The following is a 24,398-nucleotide window of genomic DNA, read 5'->3' on the forward strand; positions in this document are numbered from 1 at the left end:
ACATTTGGTCGGGGCGACGTCAAGATTGAATGTTCGGATCGAATCGAAGTGCGCGCGCGAGTGCGCGCATGCAATGTATAACAACACAGCTGATTGAAACCCTCCCCCCCGCGTGCGAAAGGTTGGCAGTTTTTGGGTCTTGTTTTCTTTTTTGCTATATAAAATCCAAAGAAACTGAGCGAGCGACGCTACTCAACGCTTGTATTCCACAGTTCTCGATCACGAAGTTTGTGAGGTACAGGCTCATACATACCATCATTTTTGCTTCGGTCTCGGGATTGGCGCTGGAGCCGATGAGAAAAAACCCGCGCCCTAGCAGCTGAAGTGGCACTTGAGCATGATGGGGCGGAAATGGCGTTGGGGTGTTTGAAGGATGGAGTGGTCCCATTTGTGTGTCGTTCATCGTATCGCATCCTCGCGGCACACGTGCTCAGCAAATAGAGAGGGCTACAAGGCTATTTAAGCTGCCGCGCCAAGTGCCCGCTACAGGTCCTGGCATGATGGCGCATGCGTTCAGGCCAATACCGGCCAGACAGCGACCTCGACACAACGTGGCTGCACCGTCAATTACGGGATTCGGAGCCTATCATTTTCATGGTCTGTTCCTGTCTAGAACGAGTTCTTCCTCGGGCTCCCACGTAAAGAAAGAGCTGCCAACGAAAAAAAAAAAGGGGTTTACCACAATCAGCTGCTGTGCCGAAAGGGGCAGGGATTGGACCTGCTGTTAGGAAATCGCCTTGCTGAGTAGTAGGAATTGGACCTACTGGCAGTCGACCCCTAGGATAATTACAAACAAGCAGAACAGAATGTAGCATTACCCAAGTGATTCGACCTGTTGAAGTGTAGGAATTGGACCTACTGACAGGGATTCGACGTGTGGGTAGCAAAAAGCAAAGCATTTCCCTCCAACGCACGAGGGGGACCAAGCCAGTATGTGTGAGCATTTCCCTCCAACGCACAAGGGGGACCAAGCCAGTATGTGGTAAGTGAAGCAGAGCAGAAGAAAGCAGAGCAGAAGAGAGCAGAACAGAACAGAGCAAAGCAAAACAAAACAAAGCAAAACAAAACAAAGCAAAACAAAACAAAGCAAAACAAAACAAAGCAAAACAGAACAGAGCAGAAAAGACCAAGCAACGCTCAGGGTGAAGGTGCAACCAGGGTGGTGGAAAAAACATGACCAGCAAGACGAAGAGGTAACCACTAAGGGCCGTCATCACTCCGCCTGCATGGCCGATCTATCCTACTCGCCCGGCGACCCCTCACTCCATCTCCACATCCCCGTCTTCGTCCCTCCTCGTCACCGGCTTGAGCCAACTCTTGTCAAATGCCTCAACCTCGTCCATCAGAGCCCCCCGCCACTTCTCCTCCCTCAGGCAGGGAATGAACTTGACACGCGGGGTAGGGTCGAACCGGAGAGCCCTCTTGGGGCCCATGTTGACTTGAAGGCGGGTCGACCACTTCTTGGCGGCTTCCTCCACGGCCGGAGGCACGATGTCGTCGGCCCACTCGGGGGGGTTGAAGTGCGAGCTGCGCGTCGGGCGGAGGATCGACTTCGGGAGGGGGCTGAACTCGTGCAACTCGACCGAACTCGAGAAGGCGACACGGCTCTTTCGGGCGGGCGTCGAGGGGCGGCGGCCGGGCGTCTTCAGGATGCCGCTTCCGGTCATGAACGGCGTCGGAGGGGCGGTGTCGCGCGTGGGCTTGGCGGGCGGCGACGGAGGGGCAGGACGCGAAGAGGGAGACGACGGAGGCGACGGAGGCTCGGTGCGGGTGCGGTACCTGGTGACGTGAAGAGGGACCAGTTCAAGCGGCGCGCAAGGCGAGAACAGGCGGGACTTGACCTCGTCCGTGAGGTACCTGGCGAACGACACACCGGCGTTAGCCAAGACGGAGCGAAGGAACCTTACCAGGCCTAGGCCGAAAGCCATGGCGATAAGGAGGAAGATGGTGTGCGCGGGGGAAGAGAGTGAGGGAGGACGGCGGGTGATGAGAGGAAGGTAGACGGTTGAGGTGACCGCCAGGAGGAGCGGGAGGAAGGTGATCGGGAACATGGCGAAGGCCACGGCAAGGGAACGGAGAGAAGATGGAGAGGGAAGGCGGAGAGAAGATGGGAGTGTGGGTGCGAAGAGCGTATGCAGGTGGAGAGTGGGAAGTGAGCAGAGTGTTGGAAGGCAGGGCAGGTGTGAGCGCAAAGGTGACCAGCTGGTACGGAGAGGAAAAAGGTTGGAGGAGGTGGGGGGGATACGCGATATTTATGTATGTCATCCAGCCGTTGCTACGGTGATGCGTTTCATGAGGCAACCGGCCGGAGACGAGGAAGTCGCGAGGTTATGGAAGGCGCGACGGGTGCTGTGCACTGCGTGAGGGCAAGCAGTGACTGACCAGCGACTTGCAGCGCCACGGACCATATCCACAAACAACAAGTAAGCTTGAGTCGCCTATTTTACTGCCGCTAAGGATGTGCAACACACCGCATAGTTTGCGATGTTGAAGTGAGCATGGTGTTGCGGCTCTGCGCCCAGCGGCCCGCCCCGCCGGCTACGATGGCCGCCCCGCCCCCACAACAGCCCTTTCGCATGATCCACGGACGCCTTTCTTCGATAAGACAGAAGGTGCTCTGGATAGCGTTTCACGGACAGGCTGCCTGGGTTCCTGTGTTGACGCTCCGTTCGCTGGGCCAAGGCATTGTCTACCACCACCCCCGCATAATCTAAGGATAGCGTGGGCTGACTATCCATGGCCGGTATTCGAGCCGCAAGTCGTTTCCTCCGTATAAGTGTATCCATCTTCGTGCCGCGTTCGTGCCGCAGAGTCGAATTTCAACCTCTCTTCAGCACCCAAGCTCTTCACCAGTGATAAGCCCTACTCTCGGATCAGAAGATGATAACAGAGACTTGGGCGCATGCAGCTACACTTAAGGCAAGACCTTTTCCGGCAAACCACTCTGCTGCGACTCCATACATGAAATTTTTGTGGGCCAGCTGACATTCCAGAACAGATCGTGAGCCTTCTATAATTGAGCAGAGCTAAAATCTATAGTCTAATATACGAGGAGAAAGGCAAATTAGGCCTTCTCAGCTTCCTGCTCAGCTTTCTTGGCTTCGACATTCTGCTTTTCCGCAGCAGACTCGTCGGCCTTTGCCTGAACCTGTTGCTTTTCCTCGGCCTCGGCCTCCTCCTTCTCGTCGATATCTTTGTCATCTTTCGGTGTCGACGAGGCAGTCGCCTCACCAGTGCTGCCCGATTGCTCGCTCTCCTCCTCGATAAGCTCCTGCTGCTCCTTCAGGACCTCAAGGCGCTGCTTGTTGGTCGCAGCACCTTCGGCCGTGTGTACCTCAAGCTCGATCTCGTGGAACAACTCCTCGGGAATGCTGGAGAGGACGGCCTTCAAAGCATCGATCTGAGTCTCCATCTCCGTCTCCTTGCCTTGGCCATACATGAAAGCGTTGCTCAAGACGAGAAGTGTTGACGGCACACCGTACTTGAGACGGAGATTCAACCACATCTGAAGATCCTCCCGAAGGCGAGCCGGACTGACGCCGTGAGTCCGAAGACCACGGCTGCCGCAAGCATTCTGGAGTTCGGGGACAGAGAGGGACTCGACGCCTTCGATGAAAATCATCTTGTCATCACGCTTGATCTGGCGCATACGGTGGCGGACTTGGTAGCGGAGAATGTTGTCGGTGCCAAAGGTGTTCAGACCCAGGTATTTGCAGATTCCAACAAGCTGAGGGCGAGACAAGTTGTCCAGAGTCAGGTCATCCTTGAAGATCTTGCAGACCTTGATAACATCGGCTTGGGTGGGATCCTCGCCGGTGCTGCGAATCTATTGGAATGTAAGCCATTGCCCCCCAGAACCCAGCCTTTGGGCAAACTCACCTTGCGGAAAAATTGGGTGAACTCCTCGCGCTGAGCATTTGCAGCGCTGACGGGTAAACCGCCTTCCTGTAGTGTGTGGCGGAGGAAGTCGCTGACTTCCTTCCGGGTCGCGCGCATGCTGGTGATCTTGTTGTCTTTGGCTTTCTGGCCCTCGTATGTGCTCGGAAGCATGTTGGGGAACAACTTCATCGCAACAGGCAGGAGGAGCTCAGCAAATGGGACAAGGACGAAAACAGAGAAGGGTACGAGGCGACCAAGGTCCTGGACAGTACGGCGAAGCTGTGCGCGATTTAGCAGATGCAATTTGTTTCAGGGCGTGTAGTTGGAGCATACCTGTCTGTTTTCGCGGCGGGTTAGTTCGTAGCCCGCCGCCATTTTCAAAGCCAGCTTGGTGCTGATCTTGACCTCAGTTCCGAGCAGCTTGGTGCCATCCCAGTAGTGATTGGCCTCCTTCTTGACTTTTTGCCACAGAGTGAGGTTCTTGTGCTCCTCAATCTTCTTGGCGAGCTTCTTTTGCTCTATTTTGTCTGCTGTCGCCTGCTCCGCAGCAAGCTCGATCAAGCTTTCTGCCTCGGCGGCATCAGTCTTGGGGTGTGCAGTGGGGCTGTCTCTCGGTATTTCAACCTTGATGGAGTCCTTGTCGGCTTGCGACTTCAGCGCGGACTGCGACTTTTGCTGGTCTTCCTTGGGAAGGGGCTTCTTCGCCTCCTGGGCGTTGAAACCGGGCGGAGGGAAGTTGCCGCCCGACTGGGAGGATGTGGAGGTGTCTGTGGCATAGCGCTGTCTGGAGACGAGGGCGGCGATCGCTGATATGTCGTGGGGGAACAATCTGGGGTTTCTGCGCGGAGTTCTGACAGCGTTTCTCAGGAGGATTGGCGTCACCATGGAGGCGGAGCGGTTGAACGACATGCTGAGCGCAGCTCAGGCGGGAAGGGAGCGACAGGCGGCGACAAGGAAGCAGTCGACCAGAAACGGGCGATGGATGCTGGGCGCGGCGGAGATGGAGAGGGAGAATGCGACGTGAAGGAGGATGATGCTTCAACGTTTGCAGTTGGCAGCGGCAGCTAAGCAGCAAATTCCGGCCGCCAGCGAGGATCAGCGGCAGGGGAAGCGGGGCCTTGGCGGCTTCGTCACGCTTCTGGAACCCGCACGCCGCAGCACGCCGCAGCCCCCGAGCGCCGAACTCTGCCCCGAGCGCGACGCCGCGCCGAATCGCGCTGCTGTGCTGCGCACACGGGGCCGGGGACAGCGTGGCCCAAGGGTCCGCCGCTGCTGGCCGCAGACACGTGCGCCCGCCGGGCGATGTCGGAGTTGCGCGACCCATCGGCCAGCCTGCCCTGCCTGCCCAGCCGCCGGCGCTGCTGCGCTGGATGCGCTGGCCCTTTGTGCCTGCCTCCTGATAAATGGAGCCGTCTGGCCGGCCGCTGCTCCGGTGCTCTCGTCGTCCATTTCGCGGTTTGTTGCTTGCGGTCTGCTTGCGCAGCACCCCTTCCGGTTGGCCAGGGCCTGTTCGCATTATTACTGGCGCGGCCAAGGCTTGTGCGATGCTGGCTGCACACCTCCGTCCGCGCTGGCCCTTCACATGCGACCGACTCGGCTGTTGCCATGTTGGACTCGCAGCCTCGTTGCAGAGGAAAGGCGTGAGGGTGTCAATGGCACGGCGGTGATTCGAGGATGCATGACTCGCCGGGAACCCTCGGCTGAGCTCAACGCTTTCCCCCACCCCAAAGTCCGCCGCCGACGGCTTACGCGATTGACTTTAGCTTGCCTGCCTTTCGTGCGCCCAGCTCCTCCATCCTTTCCGGGTTTCCATTTCTATTTCCTGTTTATCGGCTGCCTCGGACGCTATGGTGTTCTGACCCGTTCCTGTGTGCTCTCTCTTTTCTAATAACATACCCTCTCAACGCCTTTGCTTTTCGCAGCACGGCCGCCGCAGTCAATCGCCACACAATCTGTAATTACACCCTCACGTCACTCCGCAGCACTCTCTTCGCGATGATTCGGGACCTATCGCGAGCTGCGCGCGTCATTCTTGTCGGCGCCCCCGGCGTGGGCAAAGGCACGCAATCAGAGCGTCTCATGAAGCGCTTCCCCCAGCTAAGTTCCATCAGTTCCGGCGACCTTCTGCGCAACAATGTGCGCAACCGCACACCCCTGGGTAGGTCGCCCGCAACCCAATAAGACGCCGCCGGCACCTCTAATGCGAATCGCGCTGCAGGAATCCAGGCCGAGATGAAGATGAAGACGGGCGCGCTGGTCCCAGACGCGATGATGGTGCGCCTGATAATCAACGAGCTCAATACCCGTGGTTGGCTTGTTCCGGACACCGTAAGGCCGTACCAGGTCAACTTCGCCTCGCCCGATGCAGAGATCCCGCTGGAGAGCGTGGATGATGTCTTCATCCCCTCGCCGTTCAATACCTCCAAGTTCAGCTATTCTGACGCTCCCTCGGCCTCCTTCATCCTCGACGGATTCCCGCGCACCGCCGCGCAGGCGAAGCAAATCGACGACATAATCCCCATCAACTTGGTCGTCAACTTCAAGACCCCAGTGGAAGTAATTCTTGACCGCATCTGCAACCGATGGGTCCACGAGCCCTCGGGGCGGGTCTACAACACCACGTTCAACCCGCCCAAGGTGCCCGGTCAGGACGATGTCACTGGCGAGCAACTGACCAGGCGCGCAGACGATAGCCCCGAGGTCTGGCTTTCGCGACTAAAGAAGTTCGAGGAGACCAGCGCTCCCCTCCTCGAGCATTACGATAAGAAGGCCGTTCTTTGGGAAGTGCAGGGCAACTCCAGCGATGAGATCAGCCCCAAGCTATTCAAGGAGTTTGAAAGGAAGTTCGGGCTGTAGGCGCAAGAAGAGTCAAAGCCCGGATGAATCAATCTGTTCAGAGGCAAATGTAACATATGGAAGCTTGGAGTTTTGGCGTTAGGGTACCTGCCGCCGTCATACGCGCTGGCTTTGCTCATAGCATCGGTCGTTTCCGAATTCCTGAGGAAGCTCAATGAGCTTGTATAGCAATTCACCTTTCCCAACAACAATTCACAATCATACGAGAAACATGGCAGTGACTTATCTGCTGTTCTTATCGGCACGGCTCGATTACGCAGTTTGGCAAACGGAGCGGCGATGAGAAACGCCAGGGCCAAGCATAGCTGGGTTGAGGCGTGAGAGCAGACCTACCTAGGTATACTACAATACTGCGCCGGAGAGCCGGGTCCGATGCTCGCGTCCGTCGCCTGCCCGGCGGGCTTTGGCGGCCGCTCTCTCCGCCGCCAGTGAACTTCGTCATCGCCCAAGCACGGACACCAACCTCATAACACGCCCGCCCTGGATCTGCAGTTGTCCAGCTCCAGAGCCCAACGCCCCCGCTGCAACGCCCGCTTCCCGTCCATCTTCAAAAAAATATTCCCCAGCCGATCTCGCCATGGCGGACACGGACTTCAGCGAAGGCATGCTCGAGTGCACCGTGGATAAGCCCCAGAAAGAGAACGACGGCACCAAGGATGCCTACATATCTTACCTTGTTACGACTAGGGTACAGAGTCCCGTTACCGTTGCGAAGCTGCCTGACGGAAGACAGAATGCTGACTGGCTCTCTCCGCCCTACCACAGAGCGATTTCCAGTCCTTCCAGCGGCCCGAGTTCACGGCGCGGCGACGCTTCACAGACTTTGTCTTCCTGTGGAAAACACTGAGCAAAGAGTATCCGCAATGCGCCGTGCCGCCGCTACCCGACAAGCACAAGATGGAGTACGTGAGGGGAGACCGTTTCGGCCCGGACTTTACGCAACGGCGAGCGAGCTCACTGCGTCGCTTTCTCAAGCGCTTGACGCAGCACCCGGTGCTCCGCCGCTCCGCCATCTTCCTGCTGTTCCTTGAGAGCAGCGATTGGAACCAGACAATGCGCTCGCGACCTCAGCGTAGTATGAGCGGGACCAACGCAGAGCAAGCCTCAGGCGGCGTGTTCGACAGCTTCACAGACACGCTTATGGGTGCATTCAGCAAGGTGCACAAGCCGGACAAGCGCTTTGTGGACGTGCGCGAGCGGGCAGACAAGCTGGACGAGGACTTGGGACTGGTGGAGAAGGTGGTGACGCGCGTGGCCAGGCGACAGGGCGATCTCTCGGCCGACTACGGCGACCTCGCGGCGCAATGCCAGAAGCTAGTCGCGCTGGAAGCTGGCGTCGAGCAGTCGCTCACCAGCTTCGCGACCAGCGTTGAGACAACGAGCCAGGGCTTGCGCGGTCTTCACAACCACACCGAACACGACTACCTGGGTTCTCTCCGCGACATGGATGCCTACATCGACGCGGTCAAGTTACTCCTCAAGACACGCGAGAACAAGCAACTGGACTTCGAAAGCCTGACCGACTACCTGACCAAGGCCGCGGCGGACCGTGACACGCTTGCCAGTGCCTCCAGCACGGCTGCGCTCGGCGCGTCCGGATTCCTGCGTGCCAAGGTGGAGGACATTCGTGGGGTGGACCATGAGCAGAGCCGGCGTGACCGCGTGCGCAAGCTCGAGTTGCAAATAGAGCGTCTGACGCGCGAAGTGGAGGATGCAAAGAGGACGTCTGAAGCCTTCGACGAGCAGACGGTCAAGGAAATCCAGGACTTTGAGCGGATCAAATCGCTGGAGTTCAAGGACACCCTGGGAGACCTGACGGACGCCCACATCAACTTCTTCGCCAACACGGTAGAGACGTGGGAAGTGTTCCTCGAGCAGATGGAACGGGAACAGAGAGATCAGGCCGAAGCGCAGGCTACCGCGGCTTAGAGCGAGGCCAGGCGTGAAGGAAGGCTTGGTGTGGAATGGCGTTGGAAAGGGGACATTCTCTTCTTGATGGATACCGAGTTGCTATGGATATATCGACCCAGGCACTTAGACAGGCTGGCAGCGTCGAGCTTCGCAGCATTGATTGGAGTAATCAGTTACCGTGTATGCTTGCACAATGTAATGCTTTCAAAAAACTTGCGCAGGAATGGATCAAGGTGGCAAGCACGGCTATGTTCATGGGACTCAATCTTGCCGGTCTCCCGCAGGCACCAATCCAACTTGCATCGTTTCAGGAAGGTGGGTTGAGGAGGAACTCTTGGATGAAGTGGTTCAGAAGACTGGACGTAAGCAAAGCTGGTTTGCTGGACTCTACTACTGATGGAATTGGGCGAGCCGGAAGCGTGCTGGTCGACGACGGCGGCATTGGAGACAGGTCTAGGGTGGGTGGCATGACGTGCACGGAGCTGGGCGGAGCTGGGCGGAGCAGGGCAGAGGCTCGCACTGGGCGTCTGGTGACCCCTGGGGATGGCTGGCCGGGGTTGGCTGAGCGGGGTTGGCGGCCCCAAGCTCCCGGCTTAGCGCGACACGACGGGCCTGGGAAGCTGCAAGGACATGTAAGCTGCAGCTGCTGCAGCTACCCCCGAGCTCCTGCCCTCTCCACCGCTGTCCAGAAGCTTCCCAACCATCTCACCATGGGCGGCGAAACACAACTCCCCTCCAGAATGGCCCCCTCCAAGGAGTACCCCAAGCTTGCCGCCGGCCCCGTCGGCAAGCAGATCCATAAGATCTACCTCGATCGCTTGCGTCAGTTCACCTCTGGCGGCCAGTACGAGTCCACGGGCCTTCTGCCGTGAGTTTCCAATTGCGCCTTCCCCGTGTGCTCCAATCCATGTACCTGCTCATGCCACTACAGGAAGATCACCGAAGCCCGCGCTTCCGGCAACGACCATGTCAAGCTGTTCGTCTACTCGCCTCCCGACCTCACCCGTCCCACCTTCAAGGAAGCCACGAGGCACGAATTCCGGCCTACCCACGTCGGCGAGTCTTTTGGTCCCAGCTGGGCAACCCATTGGTTCCGCATTCACCTGACCGTGCCCGACGAGCTCCGCCACAAGAACCATCTCGAATTCCATTGGGACGCCAACAACGAGGGCCTTATCTGGACCGAGGACGGCGATCCGGTGCATGGTCTGACCGGTGGTGGCGAACGTACCGAGTGGATATTGCCCCACAGCTATAGGGACGGCAAAGAACATGTCTTCTATATCGAGATGGCCTGCAACGGCATGTTCGGCAATGCCCCCGGCGGTGACTCCATCCAGCCGCCCAATCCGAACAAGTATTTCCAGCTGCACAAGGCCGACATTGCAGCCATCAACCTGGACGCCCGGGCTCTGTACATTGACTTCTGGATCATTGGAGACTGCGCGAGAGAGTTCCCTGGAGACTCCTGGGAGTCCCATCAGGCGCTTCAGGTATGCAACTCGATCATGGACACTTTCATTGCCGGCCACGGCAGCAACGACTCCATCAAAGAGGGTCGCAAGATAGCGAAGAAGTATCTGGGAGACAAGGTCGATTCGGCCGCCGTGTATGATGGTCCTCAGGAGGCCATTATAAGTGGCATTGGCCACTGCCACATTGACACCTGCTGGCTCTGGCCATGGGCCGAGACTAAGCGAAAGGTTGCCCGCTCATGGTCCAACCAGTGCGACTTGATGGACCGCTATCCCGAACTGCGCTTCTGCTGCTCTCAGGCTCAGCAGTACAAATGGCTTGAGCAGCTGTACCCTTCGGTCTATGACCGCGTGAAACAGAAGGTCAAGGAGGGGAGGTTCCAGCCCATCGGCGGTAGCTGGGTAGAGCACGACACGAACATGCCTAGTGGAGAGTCGCTAGTGCGCCAGTTCGTGTACGGTCAGCGCTTCTTCGAGAGCCACTTTGGTCAGAGATGCAAGACCTTCTGGCTACCCGATACCTTTGGCTACAGCACCCAACTCCCCCAGCTATGTAGACTGGCAGGTATGAGCAGATTCTTTACCCAGAAACTCAGCTGGAACAACATCAACAACTTCCCCCATACCACTTTCAACTGGGTGTCGCTGGATGGTAGTCAAGTCATCTGCCATATGACTCCGGCGGAGACTTACACAGCAGAGGCTCACTTCGGGGATGTCAAGCGGAGTGTGACCCAGCACAAGTCTTTGGATCAAGACGCAACTTCTCTCCTCGTCTTCGGTAAGGGTGACGGCGGTGGTGGCCCGACCTGGGAGCACGTCGAGAAGTTGAGGCGTTGCCGCGGCGTCAGCGATAACGTTGGCCTTCTTCCCCGAGTCAAGCTGGGTGATTCGGTGGATGACTTCTTCGCAAAGCTCGAGAAGAAGGCCGAAGAGGGCACTGACTTCGTAACATGGTATGGTGAGCTGTACTTTGAGCTGCATCGAGGGACCTACACGACCCAGGCGAACAACAAACGCAACAACCGCAAATCGGAAATCCTTCTACACGACATTGAGTACTTTGCAACTCTTGCGAGCATTAAGGACCTTGTTCAGGGTGGGCAGTCGACGTATAAATATCCCAAGGAGGCCATCGATGATATGTGGGAGTCGACTCTGCTCTGCCAGTTCCACGATTGTTTACCTGGCAGCTCCATCGAAATGTGTTACGATGATTCGGATGAGGTATTCTCATATACACCCCTACTGTTTCGATTGCTAACATAAGTCCAGCTTTATGAGAAGGTCTTCCAAACCGGCGAGAAGCTCCTGTCAGATGCCCTGTACGCGCTTGGATTTGACGAAAAGCCCAGTTCCAGTAGCAAGATGGTCGGTTTGAACACTCTGCCTTGGGACCGCAGCGAGATTGTTAAGCTCTCCGAGATCTCGCATGGTCAAGCTGAAGGCGCCACTGGTATCCTCCACATCAAGCCTGTCTCGACGGAGTCGATGGTCTCTATCAAGGAGATCAGAAAGGATGTCTATCAGCTTGCCAACAGCCAATACAAGGTTGAGATTGACCAGGGTGTCATCACCTCCCTCTTCGATCGCCAGGCTAAGCGCGAGATCATCCCATCCGGCAAGAAGGCAAACCAACTGGTTATTTTTGACGACAAGCCACTCTACTGGCAGGCTTGGGATGTTGAGGTCTACCACCTTGAATCTCGCCAGGAGCTCAAGCCGAGCCAATGGTCAATCTCCGAGGACGGACCTCACCGCGCGAGTGTGGTCATTGAGACAAGGATCAGCGACAGGAGTTGGGTCAAGACTACCGTCAGCCTCTCGGCTACCGTGGACGATCAGCCCTCGTATGTTGAAATGGAGAGTGAAGTCGAGTGGCATGAGTCGATGAAATTTTTGAAGGTGGAGTTCCCAGTGGATATTGTCAGCCAAGAAGCATCATATGAGACCCAGTTCGGTATCGTCCGCCGGCCGACGCACTACAACACGACTTGGGACATGGCCAAGTTTGAAGTCTGTTGCCACAAGTGGGCCGATTTGTCCGAAGCCGGCTACGGTGTCTCCATCCTGAACGACTCCAAGTACGGCTTCGCCACTTGCGGCAACCTCATGCGCCTGTCCCTCCTCCGCGCACCGAAGGCACCGGACGCACACGCGGACATGGGATCCCACCGCATCCGCTACGCCATCTTGCCCCACTCTGGCCCCGTCGGCGCAAAGACGGTCAAGACCGCGTTCAACTTCAACCATCCGGTCAAGTTCCGAGCGCACTCCAACCCATCTAATGTCGAGGGCTTGCTATCGACGTTCAAGATCGTAGGCTCCGACGCCCTCATCTTGGATACGGTCAAGCGCGGCGAGGACGATGACGACGTCTCGCGTGGCGAGCTGCCGAAGCGCACGGGTAGGAGCGTCATCCTGCGCGTGTACGACTCACTTGGCGGTAGGGCGAGAGGTAGAATCGAGTGGGGCAAGGTTCCTGTCAAGAAAGTGTTCAAGACGAACTTGCTCGAGGATGACGGGGAGGAGTTGGATGTAGACAATGGTGGCGTGGAGGTCGAGTTGAGGGCGTTTGAGGTGGCGACGTTCAGGTTGCAGTTGTAAGGAAGTAGTGGCGTGGTCTCCATTTCCTTTTTTTTTCTTGAAAAATAAAAGGAGAAATCTAGTCATGTGCGTTGACGTCTAGCTGATGAGTGCTATGTCGTTGGTTTAAGGATTTTCTTTCTGCTTGAGCTCTGAAATGAATCGAGTAAATGAGAATGATAGAGTGAACTAAACCAAGTGACCTCAATAGACTGAGGCATGCGAAGCACTGTCTTACCTTGTTTGGCTTTTAGAAACTTCCATCAAGGCTAAATAATACCATATGTAGAATAGCTTTGCCGACGGACCTAGTGGTATGCACCCTACTTGTGGGGGAAATTGGCTGTGTTCGTAGGGTACCCGTCTCAACTTCAGCCGGATGCCATGATCGATCGTAGAGAATAATCCCCTTCCATGTCGTGCTGACGACATCAATCCCTCAAATAAGTACTCCAGGCACATAATGCATGCAGATACAAATTTTAGGCAAAGGATGCTTATTTGAGAAAGTAATTGTGAGCCTGGCGCCCTTGTTGACGTAACGTTTCACCCGTTTGTTGACCACTTTGAGAAAGGGATAGATTGCCTCGTCGGCCACTGCACCACGCTCGATGAAATTCTCGGTACTTTTGCTATCCTACGCCGAACCCCATAACAATGCACGTGCGGAAAAATACTGCCTGCTTCAAGCTTTCTTTCCTCCTTGAGCCTTCCATGCCGCGCCTCTCTTGCTACTTCTCGACGCCGGCTTCCCGCTCTTCTTGCCCTTCTTTCCGCCTAGCTTCAACCCGGTCTTGCCTTGCTTCTCGGTTGCGCGATGGCCCTCGAAGACGAACTGTTCGGGGGTCTTGAAGCCGTTGGCGGGTTTATCCTCCTTCTTGAAGTCCCGGGCCCCCCCAGGTTTGCCAGCGGATTTGATCTTGGCAGCACCGGCCTTTCCGAGGAGCTTGGCCGCACGGCCCTGCATGGACCTCTCCTCAGCAGAGACCTTGGGGTTGTACACGCCCTTGGTCGAGACAGGGCGAGTCGAGGTTGCCGAGTTGGTCTTGTTGCGCTTCATGCCCTTGGCGCGCACGACCCGGAGCTTGCGCGGGAGCATGGGCGGGAACCTCTTGTCGTTGTACAGCAGAGCTGCCTCCACGGCGTTTTCGTCCTGAGGAGCTGTCAGTCGGATACGATCTAACAAAATGTCGCGTTTCCGTATGGAATCTCACCGTAAATTGCACATAGGCAAAACCCTTTCCAACCCTGGTCTTGGGGTCACGGATGACCCTAACACTCTCAACGGTGCCGGCTTTGCCGAAGGTCCTCCACAGACCCTCTTCTACATCACCAGGCTCCTTCTTCTTCCTGACTTCCTTCCCTAAACGCTTCGCCTCAGCCTCTTGGATCATGCTCTCGTCGTCGACGAAGCTGAGGTTTCCGACGAAAACGCAGCGGTGGTGGTCGGTCTTGGCGGGGTGAGCAACCTCGTCGACACGCAGGTGGCGATTCAGCACCACAGTGCCATTCAAACGCCTTGCAGCCTCCCTCGCAGCCTGATTCGTGGTGTAGACGACGTAGGCGTTTGTGCTGTGCGCCGTCTCGTCCATGACTTCCTTGGTGGCATACGCGGCCTTTTTGGGGATGAACGTCGAAAAGGGCGTGGAGCGGAAGCGGATCGAATCAAACTTGTGCGGAGGCTTATGCTCCGGGAGGTCGGATAGGAAAGAGGACATGTGCTTGATCAACGTCTTCTTCGCCGACTTGTCCGAGATGGCGTTGATCGAAACGTTTCCGAGGAACACGGTGCGGGAAGCTTTTTCCAACTCGGTTTCGGCCTTGGGTTGCGAAGCCTGAGTCTCGTGCTGGGGTATCTCGGAGTCGGATTCAGCGTCTGAGTCCGAAGCGGCATCCTCGTCTCCACCGTCGTCAGAGAGCACCTCCTCATCAGACGACGCGGCCTCGCCGTCCTCCTTCCTTTGGCGCTTGGTACTCCTCTCTGCTTCCCTCTTGGCCTCTTCCTTGGCCTCTTCTTTCTCGAGCTTGCGCATGTATACGTCCTCCAGCTCGTCTACGTCGCCCTTGCGCTTGCGCTTGCGCTGCGACTTCTCGCCTTGGGCGGCAGCTACGCTTTCGTGGACAGGGATTGTGGCATCCTCGCCAGAACTGGCGTCCTCTGCAGGGCGCATCACCGTATCGCCGTCCTCGTCCTCATCGTCCTCCTCATCGCTGTCCTCCGGAAGTTCCTCGTCAATGCTGGAGAGGTCCTCGTCGTCCTCGTCCACTGCGTCGTCGTCGTCGTCTTGGTCATCGTCTTCGGCTTCCGGCGCAGTTTTCGGCGGCGCTTTTTGATAGGCCTCCTTGGGGCGCGGCTTCGCGGGACCGACCTGGAAAACACCATGAGAATGTAGCTATGAGGGTGTACAGAAGTTCTGAAGCTTACACTGGTCGCGAAGAGCGAGGCCAGGGTCGGGTCAATGGCCTTCTTGCTGGCGGTAAGCTTTAACGAGGCGTCAGAGGCGGCCGGCGCCGCAGCAGGCTTCTTGCTCCTGTCCTTGGCCATGGTGGGAGTTGTTTTTTTATTTTTTTAATTGTCGCTGGGCAGGCGCGAGAAAGAAACGCGGGCTGGGATCGGCGTTTCGACATTTTCTATCGCCGACGCGAACGCTAGCGGGCTTTCGGGCGGGCGTGTGCCCTGGACGGCTCCAGTGCAGAGCTGCGAGACGAGAGATCACCCGCCAAAACACTCCTCCCCACGCCCACCAGCCCAGAGCTTCCGGTGCCCACCCGCTCAGCCCGCCCTCCGCCCTTCTGTGCCGCCTTCTCCCCCCGCGACCGCTCCATCTCGACCGCGGACCCCAGCTCGCCGCCTCCCTCACGCCCGCACTGCTCCCGCGCGGCCGATCGTGCATTTCACCCGCAATCGTCCAATTTCGCCCGCCCGCCCCCGAGAGCCGGCCAGAGGCTTTGCACCGCTCTACACATCGTCTGGTGGGCCACTGACGCCGGCGCACTATGCACACGCTGCACCGGAGCAGCAGGAGTAGGTCCAAGACCGCCCCAGAGACCGGCGCAGCAACCACCACGACTGGTAAGTCGCCCTCTGTTGCCCACGCCGCCCATGGCTCTGACGGCCATCGTTGTCGCGCCGTGCCAGCTGTGTGGTAGCTCCCAAGCGCCGAGATCGCCTCTGTCCCACGTATGCCCACCGTCGCGACCGCCCACACACGTCATTGAGCTCTGGGGGTCACAAGCAAAACCACTCACACACCCTCTCGCTGCTAGATACCGCCCACTCGACGCCCACGCACATTCCTGCGAAAGCTCCCACCCCCGAGCCTCTGGAGTCGCCAGAACCTGCCTCTCCTCCCCTCCCGCGCGACGTACCCCACCTGCGCAACAGCTCCACCGCCCAGGACACACCCACGGGCACCGCCCCGGTCGAAGCTCTCGCGACAATGTCTGCCGACACGAACGGGACGAACGAGCATGACAACGAGCAAAATGGGGGTATCGCTGATGTTGGCGACGAGGGCTCGAGCAGCCTCAGCGAGCCAGAGGAGAGCATCGAGGACCGCGACGAGGCCGTGTTGCGAGACGTCGCATCGCCCGCAGCCGAAGAAAACGACTCCGAGGCAGAGACGGAGCGCATTGACAGCACTCCGCGCAAATCCACGCGCACGGCGACCGACGTCACAAATGGTGCCGAAGGTCGGAGCCCCAGCAAGCTAGCGAAGGTTGCAGTAACGGCAGAACCGGAGAACCTTAGCCAGAGCCCTGCCCTCCCTACACGGCAACGCAAGGCAAACTCGGATGACGACGACCTCAGTGACGAGGACGACGAGCTTCCCGCCGAAAGCAAGCACAATGCCGAGGCCGACGCTGAGGACTCAGCCTCGCCCGAAGGTAGCGAGCGCAAGCGCAAGCGATCGAGTAGCGCTCTGTCGTCCATTGCGGACGATTTGGACAACGAACAGCCCTCTCGGAAACGCCCCAGCCCCACCCGGCCAGTCGAGCTGAACGGCGACCCTATGGACGTCGATGGCGAGGGTGAAGAGCCCGTCGCCGAGGAAAGGGGAGACCACACGCCCAAAGAGATCGAGGAACCGCTTGCTGAGGGAGACGACAACGAAGAGACCGCGCAAGAAGCGACAAATGACGTTTCCGCGGGCTCGAAGAAGTCCAAAGGGAAGAAGGGGCAACGGAAAGGCAGGAAGGGGAAGTCTCAAGATAACGACGAACATGCCGCGATGCCTCAAGAAGCTGAGGACGATGAAGCTCACGAAGCTGAGCTTGAGGGTGAGGACTCAACATTAATTGAAGAAGAGCGTAGGTATTTGGGCTTTTTTTTTTTTTTGCGAAGCAGTTACTAACGACTCGTCAGGTGGTCGGAAACACAACGCCCTTGAGGAGCTGAATAAGATTGAAAAACAATTCTTAGCCTTCCAAAAGAAGTAAGGACTCCGAGATGCTTACCATGGAACAAACGCTGACCAAGTGATTAGACGGCTGGAGGAACAGCTTGACAGGCTCTCCCTAGAGCTTGATCAGTTGAGACGACCTGATTCTACCCATCATGAATACCTCCTTATGCTACAAGCTGTCGACAAACGTCGCGATGAAAAGACTCGGCAGGAAGAAGTTCGATTAGGATTGAAAAAGGACATACTCAGAAAGCAGTACGTGGCTATGCGCAACTCGGTACATGGGCAATACATGCACGATATCGCCGAGCTTCGAATGGACACTCTGTCTGAGTGTAACAAACGGGTAACACAGCTGCAAAGAGAGAGGCGCTATTGGGGAACAAACGAGCGGGACTACAGCGTCAAGTTCACCCAAAAACGGTCGCAGCAAGTGCAGCAACAAACGGCCTACAATTTGGAAGTGTCTATCTTGTCTGGCATCGCAAAACATGTTGGCTTCCCCGCAGCACCCGACCTCGCCGCCGCGCGTGTCCCAGAAACGGACCAGGATCTGGCTGCAATGGGAGTGAGTGTCCTCGTTTGTGCATAGGCAGATCAATCAGTGGCTGAACATCTACTGCAGATACCGGTTCGTACAGCACCACCACCAGCCCGCCCAGCAGGACCTGCCGACCCATCGCATGCCGACAGAGCTGCGGCCGAGGAGCAGTTCTTCGAGCAGAATGCCTGGGCAAACCCCCAGCACCCCGCACATACCCACAACAACTACCAGGCCCCAGGGTCTCAACAGCGCGCAGTCGGCAATCCTTTCGCGACCCCAGCCGCTCAAAGAGACCGACTTGACTTGCAAGTGCCGAATGGCTCGGCATCAACAATAGACATGCAGTCGAACCCCCCATCCGGCACAGCACGAGAACCAACCTCCGCGGCACAACGTGACGCGTACGAGTCGCCAATCGTTCAGATAAAGCAAGCCGTGAACCGCACCCAAGGGAACCGTGCGCCGCCGGTCGACACGCCCGTTCGTCCGGGCTCGCATCCATCCCGCGAGGCGGCGAATCAAGCAGACTCCTCACACCACCGCGCCGCAACGGCCCGCGACATCTACGACAACCCGGGTCTGATGTCGCATTTGAGCTTCCCCCAAGGCCCCCCCGGCAGCGGCGGCGGTGGTGCACAATCGACGACGGCAGAGGGAGACGGCCCTTCGGCCATCAAGGACGAAGACGCGGGCGAGCAGCTTCAGCGCGCGGCGATAACGCAGCAGCGGACGACGGGAGTCGTGGGCGGGCTGTTTCGCTGAATGATGGATGACATGACGCGCACCCTTTCATCATTTTCTTCTCATACTCCCCTTTATCATACGCTGCCTAACGCTTGTAAAATTTACAACATCGTCAGGGAAATGGCATTAGCGTTTGGCGTTCATTCAATTTTTTTTTTCTTCTTACGTTTTCACAGTCGATTTCTTGGAGTCCATATCTTCTTCAGCGGGCAAAGTGATGGGGTTTCTTGTGTGCGTGATGCGTGAATGATGCAAGGCATATATGCAAGTGGGCGGGCGGGCGGGCGGACGGACAGGCAGGTGGGCGGCATAATCTTTTGTTTTCTTTTCTGAGAGACAGACACACTCTCTCTTTCTCTCTTCTCTCCCTGTCTGTCTCTCTGTCTCTCTCTGCTGAAACACGAAGGACCGAGGAATCTAATGGTGGCGATCAGTGGGGGAGGGGGCGTCATTTATTCATCTATTTTTTTTTTTTGAGAAACGCCGGGAAGGATTTGTGTATTTCATCCGGTTTAGCTTGGGTTTGCTTCTCCTTCTTCTTCTTCTTCTTCTCCTTTGGAGGATTAAAAAATGGAGGGGCGGTGGTATAGTGACTGGAGGGTGGACGGAGGCTGCTATTCCCCCGTTTTTCTTCTTCTCCTTCTTTCGTTGTTGCTCTCCCTCTCCCTCTCTCTCCCTCTCTCCATCTCTTCTCTTTCCCCGATGACGAAGGAAGGTTAAAGAGCTTGATGGTGACGCGTGAGATACATACAGATACACATACATACATACATGCATGGATATATACATACATACCCAGAACACGTCACCCTGTGCTAGACTGCCTTGTGTTCTTCCATTCTAGGCCGTGGTCGTGCTGTTCGCTCCTTCGTTCTTGGCGTCTTTGCGTAACTTCTACTGCGGGAATGTCTGTTATTAGCACGTCCTTAGCGAGGTAGCTCCCTCTCTCTCTCCCCTTAGATATAAGTACGTGACGTTACTCGATTTAGGAATTAAATCGGGTCTGTCATGCCATATGCAACACACACACACACATAGATATAAGCGAGGCTATCGTAGAGCCGGACTCCCTGAACATTAAAGGTACCAGAAATGGCCTCAGAGCTTGACGATAAGATATTTCTGTTCCAGACGGAATCCTTAAGACCGACCAAACGACCCTGTTGGTAAGTTTTTCTCGCTCGTCCTTTACAGATATATAAAACCAGTCAGGGTTTTGAGATGTAGTAAGCGTTTTCTTTTCATCGTTTTAGATACGCGTTCAGGAGCTTGCGCCCCGAAGAGGATGGGGAGGAGAAGATGAGGGCAAAAAAAAAAAAAAGGAAATGGGGGGAGGTGGGGTGGGAAACGGAACAGTGACTCTAATTCGTCCCAACTCTTTCTCCTCCTCCTCAATTAGAACCATACTTCGTCCCGTTTGCTCCTGTGCCAGCAGTGAAACGATATGAAACCGTGCCCCCCTCATCAACGATTGTTGGAAAAATTTCCCTCACGGGCCATTTGTCATCATTTGACACATCGACGGTTACATCGACAATTAGGGGGAGAAAAGAAAAGGAAACGATCAAACATCATCATACACACACGCTCGCATGCACGCACACTGTACTGACACACAGAAACCAACTACGCATGTGGGATAACGATGAGAAAAGAACAAAAAAGGGGAGGGGAAGAAACAGAAACAAAATCAAGGGGGGGCATAATCGTAGGAGTATACTTCAAACCCGAGGATTCACATTAAGGTGATTCCAAGGATTGTAATCGATGTTCTCTTCGGCCGAGCTCTCGTGTATGCGACGGTCGCAGCTCGTGCAGAACTCGTGTTCGCAGTCGAGGCAGCTCTGGTAGAGAGACCAGGCATAGGGTCCTTGGTTGCAGCCACACTGACCAGACGTGTATGTCAGCTTCTTTCCTCTGCCTTGACACAGAAAATGCCGATGGTGAGCAGTGAAACGGAATGGAGAGGGGAGGCGAAGGGGGGAAAGAGGGTACGTGAAAGGGCGACGGTAGCCGGATTTCGACTTACGCAGAAGAACAGAAGCTGCCCCTGCTTGCTCTTGCCCCGCGGTCGAGACGCCCTCTCATCAGTGTGAGCACGAGCATGGCCATCATCGTCGCCACCGTTACTCTCCATCTCCTTGTGCGATCTTTTTCTCCCGGCGACAGCTGTCGAGCCACCATCACTCCCATCGCCACCTTTGTCCTTCGGTACTGCCAGAATCAGGACGTCTGCGTCCGAAATCTCCGCCGCCTTCCTCAATAAGCCCGGCCTCCCGAATTCGCCTTCTTTGTTGTCCTGCCCATCACCTTTCCCATCCACGACGTTGTGCCGGTCCGTCGCTCTCTCGAGGCTACCCTTGCGTTTGTTGGTGTCGATGTCCAGCCAATCGCGGATGTGCTTGTCTTCCTTGTCAAAGTGGTGGCTGATGTGGTTGTAGCGCTCGCTCCAGGCCGCTTGGCCACGCTCATTGAGCTCGAGTACACGCTCGCAGAAGCCGCACCAGAAGCGCGATTGGTTGTTGCGACCGATGCGCCGGATGCAGAGCTCTGTAGAGATCTGGTCCTTTGGGAAGGAGTGCTGAGAGCGGAGATGGATGGAGAAAGCGTTGCTGTCGTAGAAGAGGTGGCCGCAAACTTTTGCCTGGACGTTCGAAGAGACAGAGGAGTCGTCATCAATCAGTGACGGAGGAGAGGAGCACGTGCTTCTTTCATCACATGGCGGCTGTTCGCACCGCCACGTCTCGAGTTGCCAGTGTTGGCCATCTTCGTGTCGCCTCCAGTCGTTTTTACTGCCGAACTCTTTGTAGCACTTGGAGAAGGTGCACCCGTAGGGTTTACTATGGCGTTTCAGGTGTTTTCTGTTGCAGTTTCCTGTCAGCAATCGGCGAAGTGAACGGGTCATGGCTTTGTCGGGAGGAAGAGTTACCTCAGGTCGCATCTACGCGCACACACTCTTGGGCACTCGGTGCATTTGACGCCCTGCGGCTTGCCCGTTTTGCCAATTGGAGCAACATCCCGTCTCTGTGCGAAGCTCTTAGAGAGTGCTGCCAGAGCTGTCTTGACTTCGGCTGTGGACATGGTAATCTCTGTTCTACCTGGTTCCCGGAAGCCTGGGGGCGATTTGTCGGCACCTCTCGAAGTTTTGGCTTCTTTCGCTGCCGAGCCTTTCCGGTTGCTGGTGGTGGTAATAATGTGCTTGTTCTGATCCAATTCCAGCAGCGCTCTTAGCACAGCCTTGTTCAACGATTCGTTGGCATTGCCATTGGCGATGCTCGACGCAATGATGTTAGAGAATTTGCTGTACAGCCGTTTCTGTCCATCTTCAATGGCGGATGTACGTTTAGACGACTGAGCTTTGGACCCTGTGGCCTGTGAATCGTCCTTGGAGTCTAGCTGGTTAGCGGCTTGGGAGGCGGCTGTTGCAGCCACAGCTAGTTGCCTCAACCTGGACGCATCCGACTGTGAGTTCTGTGCAAGCTGCTGGTCTCCCGACATCCGAAGAGGCTGAGGGTAGTCATCTTGATATTGACGGAAATTTGCTTCTTCCCACTGGCGCGGCCTTGAATATTCATGGGAAGATGAGAGGTTCAAATCCGAGACAAGAGCATTGGAGCTATCGTCGCCCAGACCCTGGCTCACCACTGGAGCTGGGGAGTCTTTGGACTTCGAGCCTATCCCGGCCAGAGCGTTATCCATTGGTGACGCGGATCTAGTGCCTGAAGGGCCCGGATCAGAAGTGTCGGTATCTCCAAAGAATTGAGAACTATTTCCCATTAGTGTGGTGGAGCAGCTACTCGACGTTTCGAAGGTGTACCGTTGAATTATATCAGCCATATCTGCCGCTGAACCATGGTGCATTCTTTCTACATGTTGTTTGAAATTATCCAGCCGCGGCCAAATCTTGTCCTTGTTCTTACATCGATCGGCAGCGCATCGAAAGGATTTGGTCTTGCCGGCCGCATTGTGGACGCTCTTCTTGTGCCTGTCGAGATCATTGGACGTGGCAAAACCCTCTTTGCGGGGACAATTCGGCTCGTTGCAGACGTGGGGTTTCGTGTGCTTGAGTTCATGTTTCCTGCATGATGGGTGGTGAGCAGCGAGGAAACCAAGTGCGGAAGGGCTGTACGCACTTGAAGTCGGACCGACACTTTGCGACATTTCCACAACGGGGACACTGCAGCTGTTTCTGGGAAGCGGTCGGCTGGGAGGCCGAGCTCAGGTCTGCGCAGTCGGCGTTGCGGGTCTGGAAAGACGTGGTATCATACGAGGGGGGGCTGTGGGCAGCGGCTGTGAATGAGAAGCTGTTTACTTGCACGGGCAAATCGCCACACTCTCTGCTGTAGTCGGTCGGCTCTGTGTTTGCGTTGACGACGGACTGAGAGGCAGCGGCTTGAGAGGCGTACCCCGAATCTGATATCTCGGATGCTGGCGCATGCCGGTAGCTGTTGTAGTCCAGGTTGGGCCCGGGCACGGCCAGGGCGACGTTGGCGCTGGCGGCCGAGGACCGGGCCTGGTTGGTGGCGCGGACGCTATTCCACGGGCCGTCGGCATCATGGTAGAAGTTGGCGATGGGATTGGAGTAGGCCACGCTGTCGCGCGGGGAGGCGTAAGGCCTGTGGCCGCTTAGCAGGGCGTGGAGGCCTTGGTCAATGGAGGTGCCATGGAACGAGCCTTCGTAGCCGGGGTAGGTGTAGGAGGTGTCGAAGGGGCGCGGCATGGGATGGCGGGCGCCATGGTCGCCGTTCAGGATTGCCTGCATGCCGGGCTCCATCTGCTTGGCGGCGGCGGGCGGCGGGCCGGGGCGGGCGTCAAAGACGCGAGGTGGAGCATTGATGGGCCCATTGAAGTACTGCCAGCCGTCAATGCAGGCGCGCAGGAGAAGCAGGCGGGAGGACGCTACGTACGGCTGGGCCGGCTTCGTAGGTGGTGTAGGCCGGGTACCTGTTCTGCGCCATGGCTCGCAAGTGACTTCGCAAGTGCGGCCAGCACTGACGGATTCCCTGGGCAGGGCTGCGCGAGAGTCGCCACCGGCGGGGCTGCTTGGAGACGAGCTCGCATTCAACAAAGGGCGACGGGCGTGAATCGGGAATCAGGAAGCAGGAATCAGCCTTGGCCTCGGGGCCGTGGATTGTGCGGGGAGCAATGGTTGCGGCGCAGACGAGCCGCTGGGCGCATTAGTACTGTCCGCCGCCCTCACCGCCGGGGCCTTGCGGGCTTAGGCAAGCATGCAGGAGAGCGGGCGTGGGTCGGGCGGGAGGCCGGTGTGACGAAAGGGCGCGGGCGTGGGCGCGGGCGTGGACGTGGGCGGGCAGGACGCGGCTGTGCGAGTTGGGAGTGCAGCAGTGCAGCTGCAGCAGAAGAAAAAAGCAACGGCGCACCCCAGCCGGGAAGGAGACACACGCATGCATGCTGCTGCTGCTGCTGCGGCTGCTGCTGCTGCCGTGGCTGCCGGGGCTGGGCTGCGGGCAGCGGGTGACGGGTGCAGCCAGCCTTGCTGCCTGCTGCCTGCCACAGCTCGCCCGCCCACTCGCTGTGTCGCACCTCATCGCTCCTCGACCCGTCATCTGATGCCCCAGCCCGCCGCCGCCGCCGTCCGCCGCCAGCGCCCCACTCGCCATGGGCACCGAGTCGTGCCGCCCGCCGTACCTGCAGCGAAGCCTTGACCTTGGGGGCCAAAACCTCCAGTGTGGGGGCCGGATGACTTGCCACATCCGGGCCCGCCCTTCACCCTCCGCGCCTCACCGCGAGGAATGCCTGCCCGCTCACAGCACCGCCATCCCTGGCCAGCTGCACAATGGGAAAACACAACAAACTAGATTCCTATTCGTTTTGTCAACCACCCTCGTCTGCTGTACACCGCGGCCGTTAGAAAGGAATCGTAGCTACACAACCCAACGTCATGAGCCCTGGGGATATCGTAAAACCAGCCAAACAGAACACCCTCGCTCAACCCGCCCCGTCTGGAGAACAGCAAAGAAAGAAACCCCTACTCAA

General features: G+C 57.2%; 8 protein-coding genes across 8 annotated transcripts; 4 read left to right on the forward strand and 4 right to left on the reverse strand.

The window, feature by feature from the left end:
* Positions 1 to 1,259: 1,259 nt before the first annotated feature.
* Positions 1,260 to 2,051, reverse strand: BKCO1_8600016 (uncharacterized protein; the record flags this gene model as incomplete). The annotated part of the gene is made up of 1 exon (XM_020279615.1): positions 1,260 to 2,051. The coding sequence occupies one exon, from the start codon at positions 2,049 to 2,051 to the stop codon at positions 1,260 to 1,262; it is 792 nt and encodes a 263-aa protein (XP_020125515.1).
* Positions 2,052 to 3,064: 1,013 nt separating this feature from the next.
* BKCO1_8600017 (mrs7 family protein) lies at positions 3,065 to 4,788 on the reverse strand (the record flags this gene model as incomplete). The annotated part of the gene is made up of 3 exons (XM_020279616.1): positions 3,065 to 3,826; positions 3,880 to 4,158; positions 4,213 to 4,788. 3 exons carry the CDS (start codon positions 4,786 to 4,788, stop codon positions 3,065 to 3,067), a joined length of 1,617 nt encoding a protein of 538 aa, XP_020125516.1.
* Positions 4,789 to 5,874: 1,086 nt separating this feature from the next.
* On the forward strand, positions 5,875 to 6,735 carry BKCO1_8600018 (adenylate kinase; the record flags this gene model as incomplete). Its single annotated transcript, XM_020279617.1, has 2 exons — positions 5,875 to 6,037; positions 6,098 to 6,735. 2 exons carry the CDS (start codon positions 5,875 to 5,877, stop codon positions 6,733 to 6,735), a joined length of 801 nt encoding a protein of 266 aa, XP_020125519.1.
* Positions 6,736 to 7,312: 577 nt separating this feature from the next.
* On the forward strand, positions 7,313 to 8,664 carry BKCO1_8600019 (sorting nexin-4; the record flags this gene model as incomplete). Its single annotated transcript, XM_020279618.1, has 2 exons — positions 7,313 to 7,423; positions 7,501 to 8,664. The coding sequence occupies 2 exons, from the start codon at positions 7,313 to 7,315 to the stop codon at positions 8,662 to 8,664; spliced, it is 1,275 nt and encodes a 424-aa protein (XP_020125520.1).
* A 692-nt stretch (positions 8,665 to 9,356) lies between these two features.
* Positions 9,357 to 12,728, forward strand: BKCO1_8600020 (alpha-mannosidase; the record flags this gene model as incomplete). The annotated part of the gene is made up of 3 exons (XM_020279620.1): positions 9,357 to 9,514; positions 9,578 to 11,348; positions 11,397 to 12,728. 3 exons carry the CDS (start codon positions 9,357 to 9,359, stop codon positions 12,726 to 12,728), a joined length of 3,261 nt encoding a protein of 1,086 aa, XP_020125528.1.
* A 664-nt stretch (positions 12,729 to 13,392) lies between these two features.
* BKCO1_8600021 (nucleolar protein 12) lies at positions 13,393 to 15,252 on the reverse strand (the record flags this gene model as incomplete). Its single annotated transcript, XM_020279621.1, has 3 exons — positions 13,393 to 13,860; positions 13,922 to 15,076; positions 15,133 to 15,252. 3 exons carry the CDS (start codon positions 15,250 to 15,252, stop codon positions 13,393 to 13,395), a joined length of 1,743 nt encoding a protein of 580 aa, XP_020125527.1.
* Positions 15,253 to 15,704: 452 nt separating this feature from the next.
* On the forward strand, positions 15,705 to 18,419 carry BKCO1_8600022 (transcriptional regulatory protein dep1; the record flags this gene model as incomplete). The annotated part of the gene is made up of 5 exons (XM_020279622.1): positions 15,705 to 15,780; positions 15,975 to 17,018; positions 17,074 to 17,143; positions 17,195 to 17,681; positions 17,739 to 18,419. The coding sequence occupies 5 exons, from the start codon at positions 15,705 to 15,707 to the stop codon at positions 18,417 to 18,419; spliced, it is 2,358 nt and encodes a 785-aa protein (XP_020125522.1).
* A 1,703-nt stretch (positions 18,420 to 20,122) lies between these two features.
* Positions 20,123 to 23,359, reverse strand: BKCO1_8600023 (c2h2 type zinc finger domain protein; the record flags this gene model as incomplete). Its single annotated transcript, XM_020279623.1, has 6 exons — positions 20,123 to 20,287; positions 20,431 to 21,262; positions 21,331 to 22,167; positions 22,219 to 22,479; positions 22,535 to 23,253; positions 23,309 to 23,359. The coding sequence occupies 6 exons, from the start codon at positions 23,357 to 23,359 to the stop codon at positions 20,123 to 20,125; spliced, it is 2,865 nt and encodes a 954-aa protein (XP_020125526.1).
* Positions 23,360 to 24,398: the final 1,039 nt, after the last annotated feature.

This window comes from Diplodia corticola, assembly GCF_001883845.1.
Source record: "Diplodia corticola strain CBS 112549 chromosome Unknown scaffold86, whole genome shotgun sequence".
In the NCBI taxonomy this organism is placed as follows: domain Eukaryota; kingdom Fungi; phylum Ascomycota; class Dothideomycetes; order Botryosphaeriales; family Botryosphaeriaceae; genus Diplodia; species Diplodia corticola.